The sequence below is a fragment of the Cherax quadricarinatus genome, chromosome 63, assembly GCF_038502225.1.
Source record: "Cherax quadricarinatus isolate ZL_2023a chromosome 63, ASM3850222v1, whole genome shotgun sequence".
Classification (NCBI taxonomy): Eukaryota; Metazoa; Arthropoda; class Malacostraca; order Decapoda; family Parastacidae; genus Cherax; species Cherax quadricarinatus.
The window spans coordinates 4,396,869-4,415,602 of record NC_091354.1 but is presented as its reverse complement, the minus strand read 5'-3'; the positions used below and the strand labels follow the sequence as shown (position 1 = coordinate 4,415,602).

The window sequence follows — 18,734 nt, the reverse complement described above, 5'->3', positions numbered from 1 at the left end:
GTGTGTGTGTGTGTGTGTGTGTGTGTGTGTGTGTGTGTGTGTGTGTGTGTGTGTGTGTGTTTGTGTGTGTGTGTGTGTGCTTGTGTTTGTGTATGAGTGTGTGTGTGTGTGTGTGTGTGTGTGTGTGTGTGTGTGTGTGTGTGTGTGTGTGTGTATGAGTGTGTGTGTGTGTATGAGTGTATGTGCATGTGCACATGTGAGTTTGTGTATGAGTGTGTGTGTGTGTGTGTGTGTGTGTGTGTGTGTGTGTGTGTGTGTGTGTGTGTGTGTGTGTGTGTGTGTGTGTGTGTGTGTGTGAGTGTCAACAATCAATATTTGCACCAATAACTCATTACAGTTGTGACCGGGTGTGGAAGTGTGAATTGCTCATTACACTATAATTTGTTCATGATTGTAGCCATATATAAACGTAAGTAACCATTCTTACAGTATTCATTACCTTTGTAACTTGTGAGTTCATTACCTTTGTAACTTGTGAGTTCATTACCTTGTACCTAGTTCAGCCATCACAACTTTGGGGCCCAGTCCCTGGACCCATTACGTACCTCTGTAATCTGTAAATACCTTTGTAACTTGTCATGATTGTGACTAGACCTACCTGGAGTTCATTACCTTTGTAAATTGTGAGTTCATTACCTTTGTAAATTGTGAATTAATTACCTATGTAACTTGCTCAGCTATCAAAACTTTGGAGTCCAGTCCCTGGACCAATTATGTACCTCTGTAATCTTTTGACTACCGCCCACAGTATGGGTATGGGGTGCATAATAAACATTAAACTTAACTGTCTGATACATGTGTCTGATATATATATATATATATATATATATATATATATATATATATATATATATATATATATATATATATAGAGAGAGAGAGAGAGAGAGAGAGAGAGGATCAGCAATGGGATCAGGCAACCCCCCCCCCCCAGTGCGACTGGGAGGTATAGGGGTGCGCAAAGCAACGCATGTTGCTTTACCTGCTTTTCTGTTTTCGTGTTTGGCTTCCAGTGCATTAGTCAAAAAAATTGTCCCTGAACGCTTGAGAAACGTGGTAGGAGCTCAAGACCCCAGGTTTACTGAAGCAGCAATTCAGTGGGACACCCTTGCAGACTCCTCCAGTAGACCAGCTCCTCCCAAAGAGCACAAACAGTCCCGCTGGGACAAACAGATCATGAAAAAAATGGCCAACACAATGCTCACCAACGCTTCAGGAAAGGACAAAGCTCGTCTCCTGGCAGTGAAGGCACCACACTCAGGAGATTTCCTTTTAGCTGTTCCCAATTCCTCCCTGAGCACTCAACTCGACCCACATGCCATTCTAATTGGTGTTGCTCTTCGCCTAGCCGCCCCCATCCTCACCGAACATAGGTGTATTTGTGGCATGGCGACGGCTGATCAATTCGGATTTCGTGGTCTCGTGTGTCACACAGCAGAAGGGAAGTATGCCAGACATGAGGAGGTCAATCACCGTCAATGACATCATAAAGAGAAACCTCGCCACAGCCTGTTGCCCATCTCAACGGGAACCCCAAGTGAAGAGGTCTGACGGAAGTCAAAAGCGTCCTGATGGAGCCACTATGCTACCCTGGAAGGATGGAAAGCAGATTGCCTGGGACTACACCTGTGCCACCAAATTGGCAGACACCTACTTGCTATACTCCGTAGCTGAAGGGAGTGGAGCTGCCAGCCACAGGGAGACACAGAAGATCCGCAAATATGAAGACTTTCCCCATTGCTATAACTTCATTCCAATAGGGTCAGAAACCCTTGGAGCATGGGGCAAGTGTTCTCTAAAGTTCCTCAAAGAGCTGGGTGAAAAGCTTATCATGGAAACCAAGGACCACAGGGCGACCAGCTTCCTCTATCAGAGACTCAGTGTTGCAATCCAGAGAGGAAATGCCTGCAGCATTCTGGGCACGCAGCCCACCGCCGGGGAACTGGACGAAGTATTCGAGATGTAGCTCTGAGTTGTTATCTATGTTGTTTTACTTTCTATTGTATTTTTGTGAATGTTTTGTCAATGTATTTTGTCTTTAAATAATATATATATATATATATATATATATATATATATATATATATATATATATATATATATATATATATATATATATATATATATATATATATATATATATATACAATACCGACAAAATGAGATTAAGACACATGTGCAACATCTGTTGCACATGTGTCTTAATCTCATATATATATATATATATATATATATATATATATATATATATATATATATATATATATATATATATATATATATACATATATATATATTTAACAAATCGGCCGTCTCCCACCGAGGCAGGGTGACCCAAAAAGAAAGAAAATCCCCAAAAAGAAAATACTTTCATCATCATTCAACACTTTCACCTCACTCACACATAATCACTGTTTTTGCAGAGGTGCTCAGAATACAAAAGTTTAGAAGCATATATGTATAAAGATACACAATATATATATATATATATATATATATATATATATATATATATATATATATATATATATATATATATATATATATATATATATATATATATATATATATATATATATGGTGAGTTTAGTGATAGCTCTTGGCCTTTCGTGTTGCAATCAACACATCATCAGGAGCTTGCATTGCAGAAATGAGTAGGAAGTCCAAGCAGATTAGTTCAAGGGAACGTTCTGGCTCGAGCTAGAACCTTCATGAAGGGCTCTTGATCTAGGGTAATGGATCTATCTTGCCCTTCCTGAATAGATCCTGAGTGCCTCCCCTTTCCCAGATACTGCATGGTCCCAGAGGGTTTAGCGTTTCAAAATAAATATATATTTAATAATCTACCGTTTATCAGAGACAAGACCGAATTTATATTCGAAATTTCCTTTAACCTAAAAATGAAAAATGGCAGGTGATGGGTGTGTTATAAGTAAGTAAGTAAGTTTATTCAGGTATACACAAATACAGTTACATAGAATTATCATACATAGCAGCATATGTGTAGAGAACCTAGGATAACCCATAAAAGTCAGACAGAGTGACTTATTTCCATTGGGGTCCTTTTACCTTATTATTGTAATATAAAGGTTATAATATTTTCTTATTATTCTACAATGAAGATAACATCTTATTATCATACTAAAAAGACTATCTACTACACGAGGGTCATTAAGACTATCTACAATACGAGGGTCATTACTAGGAATAAGGTAAAATTTACACGTATGTTAGCTAAAAAAATAGAAAATCATTCCCCTCCCTTTCTGTAGCTACATTCATCAGACACCTTTTGGCACTCTTCTTGAACTGGTTCATGCTATGACTGGCTTTGACATGTGCGGGCAGTCTGTTCCATTCCTTTATTGCTGTACAATAAAAGGTGTTTGAAGCCTGGCCACTGACTGTGGCTACTGCAAAGTTGTGTTCTCTCCCCCTAGTACTATGATTGCTTTGGTTCCCAACCTTGACAAAATTGACAGCAAGATATTCTGGACACTGTTTGTGAGCAATTTTATAAACATGATTTAGCTTCAGTTGTTTTACTCTGTCTTCAACATTCAGCATATCCAACTGCTGTAATTCATCCTGGCCTACATGTTCTCTTGGTCCCAGCCCCAGGATGAATCTTACGATTTTGTTCTGGGTGATTTGCAGTCTATCTTTCAGTTTTTTTTGTCAAGGCAGAGTACCATGAAGAGCAAGCGTAATCCATATGACATTGTATAAGGGCTAGACATAGGGTCCTGCGAGCCTCAGTAGGTAGACACTGTGCTTGTCTATACAGGAACTTCAGTCTGGCATTCCTATCAATTCTCCTGACATGCATGGGTCAAAGGGGATTCCCAGATATGTGAACATATTATTATTATTATTAAAGATTCGCCGGTATTTTCCCGGCCCGGGCCTTTTCCAAGTGGTGGCCCGGCCTTGGCTCCCTGTCTAGGGAGTGTCTGAGACCTAAGTCTCCCACGGAAGGAGGCACAAGTACCCCCTCATCTTTGGGACCAACTGTCCCCAGGCCTAGCTTCTCGTAGGGAGAAGCTAGGCCTCTCTGGTCTGCCATCCCCGCCCCAAGGGGCCTAATGGGAATGGCAGTCTTGTGAGCTGTAAGCTCTGGCTCAGGCACCTACCCTACACTAAAAGAGTTGGGCATGGTGGTGATCTTTGTGAACATATTCTATTCTATTCTATTCTATTTGATTAGCCGGTATGGTATCCCGGCCCGGGTCTCTTCCATTTTGGTGACCCGGCATTGGCTCCCCGGGTAGGGAAGTGTCGTTTATCTTTACTTGCACCTGCGTGGCAGGTCTTCAGCAGGAAGGGGGGGTACCTCACCGGCTCTATGGCCAGATGACGTACCAAACGTTAGTGTGCACAAACAGCGGCTGGTGTGCAGTGCAATGGAGGCCCAAAGCAGGCCCTCGCAGCAGTTTTAGCGGGGGGCGGATGACGTGCAATGACTGGAAGTAAGGTTTCCAAGTCCCACCAACTTACATGTCGTTGTTCTAATTTTAATAAAAGCCTATTCTAATGAAAATAAGTTAGGCTGAGTTTACTGGGTTATCATAAGGGGCACGTCAGTTTCCCTTTCTTCTAATATGTTAATTTTCCACTATAATGTACCTTTTCCATAATTACTATCACATTTGCTTTGTCTACTTTCGTAAGGTGAAGTCCAGGATCTTTCCTTAATTCATGGTATAACTTAAAAAAATTGAGGACAGTTGTGTTGCAGAGGTCTGAGACTTTTACGTGTAAAAATAAAGATATGCTGAATGTTAAAGACAGAGTAAAACAATTGAAGCTAAATCATCTTTATAAAACTGCTCACAGACAGTGTCCAGAATATCTTGCTGTCAATTTTGTCAAGGTCGGGAACCAAAGCAATCATAATGCTAGGGGGAGAGAACACAACTTTGCAGTAGCCACAGTCAGTGGCCAGGCTTCAAACACCTTTTATTGTACAGCAATAAAGGAATGGAACAGACTGCCTGCACATGTCAAAGCCAGTCATAGCATGAACCAGTTCAAGAAGACTGCCAGAAGGTGTCTGATGAATGTAGCTACAGAAAGGGAGGGGAATGATTTTCTATTTTTTAGCTAACATAAGTGTAAATTTACCTTGTTCCTCGTGTAGTAGATAGTCTTAATGACCCTCGTGTAGTAGATAGTCTTAATGACCCTCGTGTAGTAGTCTTAATGACCCTCGTGTAGTAGATAGTCTTAATGACCCTCGTGTAGTAGATAGTCTTAATGACCCTCGTGTAGTACTCTTAATGACCCTCGTGTAGTAGATAGTCTTAATGACCCTCGTGTAGTAGTCTTTTTGACCCTCGTGTAGTAGATAGTCTTAATGACCCTCGTGTAGTAGATGGTCTTAATGACCCTCGTGTAGTAGATAGTCTTAATGACCCTCGTGTAGTAGATAGTCTTAATGACCCTCGTGTAGTAGATAGTCTTAATGACCCTCGTGTAGTAGATAGTCTTAATGACCCTCGTGTAGTAGATAGTCTTAATGACCCTCGTGTAGTAGATAGTCTTAATGACCCTCGTGTAGTGGATATTCTTAATGACCCTCGTGTAGTGGATAGTCTTAATGACCCTCGTGTAGTAGATAGTCTTAATGACCCTCGTGTAGTAGATAGTCTTAATGACCCTCGTGTAGTGGATATTCTTAATGACCCTCGTGTAGTGGATAGTCTTAATGACCCTCGTGTAGTAGATAGTCTTAATGACCCTCGTGTAGTAGATAGTCTTAATGACCCTCGTGTAGTGGATAGTCTTAATGACCCTCGTGTAGTAGATAGTCTTAATGACCCTCGTGTAGTGGATATTCTTAATGACCCTCGTGTAGTAGATAGTCTTAATAGTATGATAATAAGAGGTTATCTTCATTATAGAATAATAATAAGATATTATCACCTTTATATTATAATAATAAGGTAAAAGGATCCCAACGGAAATAAGTCACTCTGTCTGACTTTTTTGGGTTATCCTAGGTTCTTTACACGTATGCTGCTATGTATGATAATCTATGTAACTGTATTTGTGTGTACCTGAATAAGCTTACTTACTTACTTAGTTACTTACTATTAAAAAAAAAAAACGCGGTATAATGTCACAACAGCTGGAACATTCATAAATTTCCCTTACAAATTTTCTGTTCCTTAAAAAAGAGTGAGAAATTCAACATTAATTAGTACATGATTTTTAGTATATGAAAAAAAAAATATTTCGACTTTTCAGAGTAGTTGGAGGTATTTTCTGATTTACTTATTTTTTGTAGCTAAAATACGCAAATTATCACACTTTAATCAATTCTGCTGCTGCAGTTGCATTTTAAGGGAAGAAGTAATAAAAACTATATATATATTTTTTTCATTCAAGCAGTAGTAGTATTCCTAAACTAATGTAAGAAACAACGAACATAATCAACTTCGTCAATATTTGAATGCACACTGGGCAGCTCTGACTTCAAATCAAAACAATGAATCAACACTCACTCCATTACCCAAGTTATTTTCCAAGTTATTTTAGTATTAATGACATTTTAGCTACGAACGAGAGGGTCCCGTGTAAATTTGAGAAAGCTGCTTATGGTGTAGGTACGTATTTATTATTTTCTTTAATAACAAGGACGTTTGAAGTGATTAATTTTTTTTTTAGCTTCGAGCTCTTGCGAATATACATCTCAAAGGCTCTTAATCCAGGGAATTGGATAGCTTCTGCAGCGCTGTATGGCTCTTATGAGTTTAGCACTTATGATAATAATAATGTAGGATTGAACCTTATTGCCTCCCATTCCTCAGATAATATATGACCCCTACGGGTTTAGCACTCCTTCAACGTAATATTATTATACATGGTGTCCCTACCATTCCACAAATAGATTTAATTCATCGGGGTGAGTTTTGTGTCTTAAATAAGCTTTGAATGCCGTCTTAATGTTAATTAATACTAATATTAGGTAAAAGGACACATGCGACTAATGTGACATTTTATTGTGGCCACATGACCCTTGTAGATGAATGGTTCAAAGAACCGACACGTTGTTAAATTAGACACATGTGCAGCTCTTGGGTATCTTTATTGAGGAAACGTTTTGCCACATAGTGGCTTCATCAGTCCATACAAAGGATAGACTTGAAGAACAGGAGGAGAACGAGGTAATCAGTCCCTCAACCTTGAGTCGATGTGGTCAGTCCATCAATCTTGAATAGAATGATGGACTGACCACATCGACTCAAGGTTGAGGGACTGATTACCTCATTCTCCTCCTGTTCTTCAAGTCTATCCTTTGTATGGACTGATGAAGCCACTGTGTGGCAAAACGTTTCCTCAATAAAGATACCCAAGAGTTGCACATGTCTAATTTAACCACATGACCCTTGTGGGTTTAGTGCTTTTTTATGATTATAATATCATGGCCATAATAGAGTCTCATTAGTTGCATGTGTCCTTTTTTTCTAACAACTTGTCTAATTCTACCATTATTACAAATACTGCTTCTATGTAGTTAATGCAGAATGACATAAGATGTTTGCCAACAATTGTTGGTCACATCCAGGGGAAAGAGAGAGATCTGAAGATTTTGTTTTATTAATCTGTAAGGTTAGTAACTTGATAATCCATGAATATCAACCATGGGGAAGTGGAACAGAATTCTTCCTCTGTAAGCCATGCGTGCCATAAGAGGTGACTAAAATGCTGGGAGCAAGAGGCTAGTAACCCCTTCTCCTGTATATATTACTAAATTTAAAAAGAGAAACTTTTGTTTTACTTTTTGTGCCACCCTGCCTCGGTGGGATGTGGCTAGTGCATTGAAAGAAGATCAACCAGTGTGGCTTGTTTCAGTTGTGGTCCCATGATTTTCTTGCTCAGAAGGTGACTTATAACTGTAACAGCACCCAGGTATCAACGTGTTGCTGGGTGATCAGGGGGCAACATGCAAGGAAACATAATCAAAATAATAATAATAATTTATATCAGTATGATACAATGTTTGTACAGAGATGGGTGACATTTAGTTTTGCATGCAGAAAGCCCATAGTTTTGGAAATAAGTTACTGTCAGTGGATTTCATGAGTTATGGATTAGTAACACTCCAGAAGTTAATAATATGAATAAGTTTAGACAAATTAGGACTTAGTAAGCATATAGAAAAAGTATTGGTTTGGCAACATAGATGTGAGTGAGTGGAATACATTCCCAGGTATCAGTGAAGGAAGAACTCTAGGTAGTTTTAATAAAATAGGTTAGACAGGTACCAAAATGGGTGTGGGTGGGTGTGCACCAAACTTACCTAGGATGGGCCAATAAGCTTACTGCAGTGTTCCTCCATTCTTATATTGATAAATGTCCTACAATATTATTACAAATTTTTAGACTGTATTGACATCAAGTTTGCAGCTGTTATAACCCAAACCTTGTGAAGTTATGTCTTTATTACTAGTTTAATTATTTACCTGGAGTTTACCTGGAGAGAGTTCCGGGGGTCAACGCCCCCGCGGCCCGGTCTGTGACCAGGCCTCCTGGTGGATCAGAGCCTGATCAACCAGGCTGTTGCTGCTGGCTGCATGCAAACCAACGTACGAGCCACAGCCTGGCTGATCAGGAACTGACTTTAGGTGCTTGTCCAGTGCCAGCTTGAAGACTGCCAGGGGTCTGTTGGTAATCCCCCTTATGTGTGCTGGGAGGCAGTTGAACAGTCTCGGGGCCCCTGACACTTATTGTATGGTCTCTTAACGTGCTAGTGACACCCCTGCTTTTCATTGGGGGGATGGTGCATCGTCTGCCAAGTCTTTTGCTTTCTTAGTGAGTGATTTTCGTGTGCAAGTTCGGTACTAGTCCCTCTAGGATTTTCCAGGTGTATATAATCATGTATCTCTCCCTCCTGCGTTCCAGGGAATACAGGTTTAGGAACCTCAAGCGCTCCCAGTAATTGAGGTGTTTTATCTCCGTTATGCGCGCTGTGAAAGTTCTCTGTACATTTTCTAGGTCGGCAATTTCACCTGCCTTGAAAGGTGCTGTTAGTGTGCAGCAATATTCCAGCCTAGATAGAACAAGTGACCTGAAGAGTGTCATCATGGGCTTGGCCTCCCTAGTTTTGAAGGTTCTCATTATCCATCCTGTCATTTTTCTAGCAGATGCGATTGATACAATGTTATGGTCCTTGAAGGTGAGATCCTCCGACATGATTACTCCCAGGTCTTTGACGTTGGTGTTTCGCTCTACAGTGGACCCCCGGTTAACGATTTTAATCCGTGCAAGAGGGCTCATCGTTATGCGAAATAATCGTTATGCGAATGAATTTTCCCCATAAGAAATAATGGAAATAAAATTAATCCGTGCAAGACGCCCAAAAGTATGAAAAAAATTTTTTTTTACCACATGAAATGTTAATTTTAATACACACAAACTGAAAAAGGCATGCACAATTACATGACACTTACTTTTATTGAAGATCTGGTGATGATTGATGGGATGGGAGGAGGGGAGAGCATTATCTTCTTACTGTTTAGAAGGGGAATCCCCTTCCATTAGGACTTGAGGTAGCAAGTCCTTTTCTGGGGTTACTTCCCTTCTTCTTTTAATGCCACTAGGACCAGCTTGAGAGTCACTGGACCTCTGTCGCACAACAAATCTGTCCATAGAGCTCTGTACCTCCCGTTCCTTCAAGACTTTCCTAAAATGGGCCATAACATTGTCATTGAAATAGTCACCAGCACGGCTTGCAACAGCTGTGTCAGGGTGATTTTCATCTATAAAGGTTTGCAGTTCAACCCACTGTGCACACATTTCCTTAATCTTTGAAGTAGGCACAATGGATTCCACAACTGGCATAGGCTTCTCAGGGTTAGCCCCAAACCCTTCAAAATCTTTCTTAATTTCCATACTAATTCTCACCCTTTTTACCACAGGGTTGGCACTAGAAGCTTTCTTGGGGCCCATGGTCACTTATTTTCCAGAAACAGCACCGAAAACACTGTAATAATACGAAATATTCCGAGTGTATGCTTGGATGTTACCGCGGAGGCTGGCTGGTAAACAATGGGACGGCCGGCACATGTGAGGGCACATTGGACGCGTCTCGGACGAAAATCGGTAAGCGGGTTTTTAATCGGTATGCGCGGCAAAAATTTTGCGATAAAAGTAATCGTTATGCGGAAAAATCGCTATGTGATGCCATCGTTATGCGGGGGTCCACTGTATTTTGTGGCCAGAATTTGTTTTGTACTCTGATGAAGATTTAATTTCCTCATGTTTACCATATCTGAGTAATTGAAATTTCTCATCGTTGAACTTCATATTGTTTTCTGTAGCCCACTGAAAGATTTGGTTGATGTCCGCCTGGAGCTTCGCAGTGTCTGCAATGGAAGACACTGTCATGCAGATTCGGGTGTCATCTGCAAAGGAAGACACGGTGCTGTGGCTGACATCCTTGTCTATGTCGGATATGAGGATGAGGAACAAGATGGGAGCAAGTACTGTGCCTTGTGGAACAGAGCTTTTCACCGTAGCTGCCTCGGACTTTACTCTGTTGACGACTACTCTCTGTGTTCTGTTAGTGAGGAAATTATAGATCCATCGACCGACTTTTCCTGTTATTCCTTTAGCACGCATTTTGTGCGCTATTACGCCATGGTCACACTTGTCGAAGGCTTTTGCAAAGTCTGTATATATTACATCTGCATTCTTTTTGTCTTCTAGTGCATTTAGGACCTTGTCGTAGTGATCCAATAGTTGAGACAGACAGGAGCGACCTGTTCTAAACCCATGTTGCCCTGGGTTGTGTATCTGATGGGTTTCTAGATGGGTGGTGATCTTGCTTCTTAGGACCCTTTCAAAGATTTTTATGATATGGGATGTTAGTGCTATTGGTCTGTAGTTCTTTGCTGTTGCTTTACTGCCCCCTTTGTGGAGTGGGGCTATGTCTGTTGTTTTTAGTAACTGTGGGACGACCCCCGTGTCCATGCTCCCTCTCCATAGGATGGAAAAGGCTCGTGATAGGGGCTTCTTGCAGTTCTTGATGAACACAGAGTTCCATGAGTCTGGCCCTGGGGCAGAGTGCATGGGCATGTCATTTATCGCCTGTTCGAAGTCATTTGGCGTCAGGATCACATCGGATAGGCTTGTGTTAATCAAATTTTGTGGCTCTCTCATAAAAAATTCATTTTGATCTTCGACTCTCAGTCTGGTTAGCGGCTTGCTAAAAACTGAGTCATATTGGGACTTGAGTAGCTCACTCATTTCCTTGCTGTCATCTGTGTAGGACCCATCTTGTTTAAGTAGGGGCCCAATACTGGACGTTGTTCTCGATTTTGATTTGGCATAGGAGAAGAAATACTTTGGGTTTCTTTCGATTTCATTTATGGCTTTTAGTTCTTCCCGCGATTCCTGACTCCTAAAGGATTCTTTTAGCTTAAGTTCGATGCTTGCTATTTCTCTGACCAGTGTCTCCCTACGCATTTCAGATATATTGACCTCTTTTAGCCGCTCTGTTATTCTTTTCCGTCGCCTGTAAAGGGAGCGCCTGTCTCTTTCTATTTTACATCTACTCCTCCTTTTTCTTAGAGGAATAAGCCTTGTGCATACATCGAGTGCCACCGAGTTAATCTGTTCTAGGCATAAGTTGGGGTCTGTGTTTAATTCTTCCTGTAATATGCATAATTATATGATTTTGTAAATATCATATAAATTTCTTGTGTTAGCTGATGTTAATATGTTCAGCACTATACTGTATATGGTAATTATTAGCTGGGATAAAATATATTCATCTTAGCAAAATTTGACTGGAATCTAGGTTTGAAATTATTTATCCTAGTTTAGTAGGTTTTTCATTGAGTTTAGATGAATATCAATAGTTTCATTAGTTTTTAGGCTGTGGGTGCTCTTGTATTGATTTATATTGTATATTCTGCTGTTAATACTAACTATATCCTGCTTTATATCTGATTATATATTTCTTTGTAGGTTACCTTGATCCTTCTAGTGGCAGTAAGGATTTAGAGGCAGGGACAAAGCTTGAACTACCATGCTGGTTGGCCAGAGCTCTGTATTCCCGTCGGCGCATTGTTTCCTGTCAGCTGCCAAAAACCTTCAAGGAACGATACAGGTGAGAATATAATAATGCAAGGGAGTAGGGAAAATATGTCATCAAAGAAGAATGACTAGAACTTAGTTTTAGGGAGGGAATTGGTTTGAGTTTGTCTGAAGGAATGGAAAGAAAATATACACAGTATATATGCCTCTGGCAAGACAGTGAAAAGAGTGAGTGATGGTGAAAGCTTTACTTCTTTTTCATGCCATCCTACATCAGTGGGAGATGGCCAGTGTATTTCATATGGCATTTAATGCAAAGTATGGGTATTTAAATATAGTATACATACACGTATTAAAATTTTGTTTTTATTACTGCATTATATTCTAGTGCTGTTTTTACTCAACAGGGAAATCCTAAAAGCAGAGGCAAGCTTAGTGGATTTACATATGTTCTCTCCTCACTTTTATGAGTTTGGCCAACACCTTTTGCCTCTTGCTGGTCCTGAGGCACCTATTTTGGGCACTTTGCTAGTTGAGGTAAGGTTATTTATTTTCTTAAGTTTTGTAACTTCTGTGGGGTGCATTCATATTTTAGCTAAACCATAAGCTTGTACATATATATATATATTATATACAGTGGACCCCCGGTTAACGATATTTTTTCATTCCAGAAGTATGTTCAGGTGCCAGTACTGACTGAATTTGTTCCCATAAGGAATATTGTGAAGTAGATTAGTCCATTTCAGACCCCCAAACATACACGTACAAACGCACTTACATGAATACACTTACATAATTGATCGCATTGGGAGGTGATCGTTATGCGGGGGTCCACTGTATTATATATTATATATATATATATATATATAATATATATATATATAATATATATATATATATATATATATATATATATATATATATATATATATATATATATATATATATATATATATATATATATATATATATATATATATATATATATATATATATATATATATATATATATATATATATATATATATATATATATATATATATATATATATATATATATATATATATATATATATATATATATATATATATATATATATATATATATATATATATATATATATATATATATATATATATATATATATATATATATATATATATATATTTGTTTTTTTTTTTTGTTTTTTTTTTGTTTTTTCAACAAGTCGGCCGTCTCCCACCGAGGCAGGGTGACCCAAAAAAGAAAGAAAATCCCCAAAAAGAAAATACTTTCATCATCATTCAACACTTTCACCACACTCACACATTATCACTGCTTTTGCAGAGGTGCTCAGAATACAACAGCTTAGAAGCATATACGTATAAAGATACACAACATATCCCTCCAAACTGCCAATATATATATATATATATATATATATATCTATATATTTATATATATATATATATATATATATGTATATATATATATATATATATATATATATATATGTATATATATATATACACACACACACACACATTATATATTATTTAACAAAGGGTTACCTTATCTTTTTTGTCTTAATTTACTTTTTTTTTGGGGGGGGGAGGGGGTGATATATTTAGAGAACCATCTGAAATATGATGTTAGCATGCTTCTGACAAGACAACGATTGAATTAATTATGGTGAATGTGTTTTCTTTCTTTTGGGTCACCCCATTTCTATACGAGAAGGCCAGTGTGTTAAAAAATATTTGAAATAACTTGCACATTGACTGGAAACTTTCTATATATACATGTACTATTCAAGTAAAACAGTATCCCATTGATTTTGGAGAGATATTAAATGTTTTTAACTGGATATCATGTCATGTCCACCATATAATACAAAAATACTGGCAAATTGTTTGGAAAGGCTCCTAATTATTGCCTTTTCCACATCTACAACCTGACAGTCAGAGCGTTTTTCACCTAAAATATCAGTTTTGTACAAGACGTCATGACATACACTGTCTTACTTTTTTTAGCTTACTCTTTGGTTGTATTGTTTGAATTTAGGTCTGTAATTGTTCAAACTTGTATAAGATTTCCAGGCCAGTGACTTTGCTTACTTGATATACCATTTTGTGAAAATTTTTTTAGTAATGTTGATTCTGAATTACCAATAATTTTTACCATTAAAAGTATATCAGTGAAATGGTCTTGAAAATAATATTTCATGCTAAATGTGTCAAAAAATTTTGCTTGATTAAAAACTTGAAATTTGTTGTAAATAATTATAATCTACAGTGGTGACTAAATAATCATTATGGTTACACAAAATCTGTTGGATCGTAAGTAATGGTTACAACAGATAAAAAGGAAGTACTTTCATGGCCTGTACATTTTTTTTTTTTTTTTTTTTACACAGGGTTTGACAAGGTTAAGGATCCCTAGTTTTATTGACAAGCTATTTACAGGTTAAGGATTCCTAACTTTATTGGCAAGCTAAGAGCTGTTACCTACATCAGCTCATTTGAAAGCATTTTTATTGTTATGAGACATACAAGTAGGGAACAGGATGAAGTTGGAGCCATCTGTGGGCCAGCATTTTCATTTGATCAACTGACTATCTCGTTGACATCATTATGCTGTACGAATGTGTTCCATACTCGAGTCATCCTGGGTATATAGGATCTCAGATGGAGTGAAATTCTGGAGAAGGGTACAGCCAGAGTGAATGTTAACCTATAAATAATTTTTGTATTTAATGCAATAATATTTTTTCCAGACATTGAGAGAACGTTTGAGGAGTATTATGGACACATCTTTGAATTCTCTTGAGGATGAAGCAAGCTCTCACACCACCAAACTGGATGAACTGGAAAGGTCGCTGTTTCGCACGGGTCGGAAGACTTTTCACGACCACCGACTTTGGCTGTCTCGTAGGGCTCACATTGTTACCACCTCTCCTATGGTCGAGCAACATAATAAAAGAAAATTCTCTGAAATTTCTTAACTGATGTGAAATTATAATAAAAATATATTGACTAGATTCACTTAAATTTTATGATGTTGGTCTTAATCTCATGTGCAGAATTCCTTAACTTGGGCCCTTGAACTTGGTTCCTGAATCTTCTGCCTTCTAGTTATGAGGAAAAATATACGTTCTTTAAAAGGAAGGAGGGGAAAGAATGTGTGTCCAATGTGTTACCAACTAATTTTGTTGAAATTTTCACTATACTGTGCTCTTGGGTGACTAAGTGCTATTCAAATATGTAGCTAAAGTTCATTGTCTGTTGAATTGTGATCTTCATGAACCTCTGGTAAGACAGCTGTTGAATGAGTGATCAGGAATGTTTACTTGGGGCCACTCTACTTTGGTGGGAAACTGCCACTGTAGTGAAAACTATTAGATAACTATACCCATAAAATTTGATTTTGTTGGTTATGCTTTTCCATGAGGAAAAGCATAGCTGGAGGCAGAAGTGTGAAAGAGCCAGGCAGTGCAAGTAGGTATCTTGTCCTGGAAGGCAACTACCATCCTCAGAGACGACAGAAGTCTCGCCCTTAGTGTCAGGTATCTTGTCATCCCTAAGGATGAGAGGTTTGCCACTGACTAGCCCTTTCCACCCAATAGGGAAGAAAATTACCCTTCAGTAGAAGAAGCTTCCAAATAACATAAACTAAGACCTATGATTTGTTCAGTAGATGGCACTGTTGTCTTATTTCATCCATAATCTTCAGCCTACAGGGCAGCATGGTTGATCGTGTCAGAGGAATAATAAGCTAGTGTAGCTTGAAATAATAGTTGGTGCTACAGGTAAATTTTTGTTAAAAAAAAAAATGGAATGGGGTTATCAGAGAGTAAGCATGGAGGTAACATCCGATTCTTTGTACTGTCAATCACCCATCTTGGTGCATTACACCATTACTGTATACTTTGTTAATACAAAAAAAATATTTGACCTTAGTGGGTTTAGCACTTCTTTTTGATCATATTAATAATAATAATAATAACAAACATTAATTTTTTTCACTCTTAGGACCCCCACCAGTGAGGTGCTCCTGATCTAAGGAATTTGACCTCTTCCTCTTCTGACTGCCTCACATATCCCTTAGGGCTATATGATCACTACTGGTTTAGCACTCTCACATTGAAAGTAATAACACTAACCTCTAAGAAGAGGCTTTTGATGACCCATTTAAGAACTTTTTAAGTGATTGTTTTATATTTTCTTTAGGAAAGCAGTCCCAATGAAGTTTTTCAAAGTCATGTATTTTTCTGAATGCCAGAATCATGCTGGATGTATAGTAGGCATCATCGTTGCCACAATCCCTGCTAATGGATCCAGCACAAACCAGGGCACTTGTTCAGAGAAAACAAGCTGCATTAAAAACTATGATAAATTTATTATCTTGTATAAGAGAAAAATATGACTTCACAGTAAAGGTGCCTGAAACACTATCACTTGCAGGGTAGTGTAAAAATGGGTACTCCCTCCTTTATGATAGATGGATACTTTCCAATAAATAGAGATAATTTCACAGGGCTTGTGTGCACGTAATTTATATTGTTAAAGAAGATTCCCTTGATGCTGGGTCACCTTAACTTGGTGGTATGGTTTGTACCTAGGAGTTAGGACCTGTTTTTTAGGATCCTTCAAGGGTAAATTTCCTAAAGCTAATTCTGCAACGTCTTGCTTTGGCTAGCATTGCAAGTGCGGAAAGCCCTGGGTGTGTGCCGTATTATACCGATGGCTCCAGAGACCCAGAGGCAGGCCGCACAGCTGCTGGGATGTTCCACAGCAATCTGACAGCAGGTTGGTGCCTCCCGGACCATTGCACCTTACTCCAGGCTGAACTCTGCCATCCAACAAGCTCTGCAGCATACAGTTGCAAACCATCAGCATCCCCCCATCATCCATGTTGATTCCAAGTCAGCAATCCAGGCAATTATGCACAGAGAGCCAAGGGACAACATACACTTAATCACATCTATCTGGGGTGACCTTCAGACGCTCATGGCCCAGGGTTGCAGAGTCACCATCAACTGGATCCCAAGACATGTGGGTATCCCCAGCAATGATGCAGCAGATGAGGCTACTAAGACCCCAACTTGAGGCACAGTCACGTGTTGCAATCTCCATCAGCCACAGCCAGATTATGCTCTGGGCTGCCAGTGCTGCCAGGCACCCACTCCCTGACCCTGGGGATTCATGGAGCCGCCGCTGGTATGACAGGACGACTCACAGGGAGCCCCCTCCAAGTATTCGGACGAAGACCAGGGAACTGTAGGTGAATATCCACCGCCTACACTTAGGGTATACCACCACTGCACGGATCGTTAAACGGGCAAGAGAGAAGCTCTGCACCCACTGCGCCCAGCTATGATGCCCCTTCACTGCAGACACTTCCCAATGACCCCAGTGGGGCAGGCCCGGGAGGATGAGGCGGCACATCTAGTGCACCTAGCCATCAGAGACTTGGAGACCTTACTCCCAGTCATTGCACGTCACCTACCCCCTCGCTGAAGTCGCTGTAAAGGCCTGCTGAGGGCCTCCGTTGCATCCCACACCAACCACTATTTTAGCAAACTAACTTTTGGGACACCATTTGTCCATAGAACTGGAGAGGAACCCCTCTTCCCACCGAAGGACTGCCATGTAAGTAGTACAAGAAAAGAAGATAAATAACACTTCCCTACCCAGGGAGCCAATGCCGGGTCACCAAATTGGAAGAGACCCGGGCTGGGATCCATACCGGCAAATCACCTAGAATAGAATAGAATGAAGCCAATGAAGGACTCTTGATCTAAGGAATTGGACTTGCTTCTTCTTGGATCGAACTTGAATGCCTAGCATTCCCCTAGGTGCTGTATCACTCCCGTAAGTTTAGCGCATCCTCTATGAATATAATAGCGTTCTCTGGGAGGGCCCATCAAGGGAGGAGGGAGGTAGTGAGTAGGGGCTCTTGACCCGGGGAATTGAATTAAGTGCACTTTCTTGGACCAAACTTGATTGCCTCCCATTCCCCAGGAGCTGTACAACCCTCACAGGTTCACCAATTCCCATAAATATAATAAATTCTCTGGGAAGGGTGCCATTTTTCTCACAGATGCTTCCGTGATTAAGAACTCGGCATCAGAATGCAGTGCTGTATGACTTGTGGGTTTAGCAGTTACTTTTGATTATTATAATAATCAGAAAAGGCATTGTGTGCAAGAATGGTATATAATACCGACAAGATGAAATTAAGACACATGTGCAACATCTGGGTATCTTTATTGTAGACGATTCGCCATCCAGTGGCTTTATCAATACAAATTCTAGGACATAACTTGAAGACAGTAAGACTATGTACAGAAGATGAGGTAATCAGTCCCTCAACCTTGGAGTAGGTGCGAAGAGCACCGTAGTCATGGAGATTCTGAATCAGAAGCAAGGAGCCTGGCGCTTATATAGTAACGTCAGGTGTAGCAGACGAAGGCATAGTCACTGGTAGGTGGGAATCCCCAGTGGATGTAGGTCCTTCCCAAAGAGATGGGCTAGTTGTAGTAGTAGTTGTCGTAGTGATGAAGGTTATGTACATGTCCTCAGAATCAAGATTCCATGATGTTGCAGTGTCTGACAAGCTGTGCCTTCGTCTGCTACACCTGACGTTACTATATAAGCGCCAGGCTCCTTGCTTCTGATTCAGAATCTCCATGACTACGGTGCTCTTC

The 18,734-nt window shown here is 39.5% G+C and overlaps 1 protein-coding gene across 2 annotated transcripts; it reads left to right on the top strand.

Moving 5' to 3' along the window:
* The first annotated feature begins 6,437 nt into the window (after window positions 1-6,437).
* Psf3 (DNA replication complex GINS protein Psf3) lies at window positions 6,438-16,863 on the top strand. Of its 2 annotated transcripts, none has more exons than XM_070098610.1 (4): window positions 6,438-6,608; window positions 11,977-12,118; window positions 12,453-12,582; window positions 14,802-16,863. In XM_070098610.1, exons 1-4 carry the CDS (start codon window positions 6,491-6,493, stop codon window positions 15,027-15,029), a joined length of 618 nt encoding a protein of 205 aa, XP_069954711.1. In that variant the 5' UTR covers window positions 6,438-6,490; the 3' UTR covers window positions 15,030-16,863. The 2 variants fall into 2 exon arrangements, with proteins under 2 accessions (XP_069954711.1, XP_069954712.1); XM_070098611.1 differs by lacking the exon at window positions 6,438-6,608 and adding an exon at window positions 6,773-6,907.
* The last annotated feature ends 1,871 nt before the right edge of the window (window positions 16,864-18,734 follow it).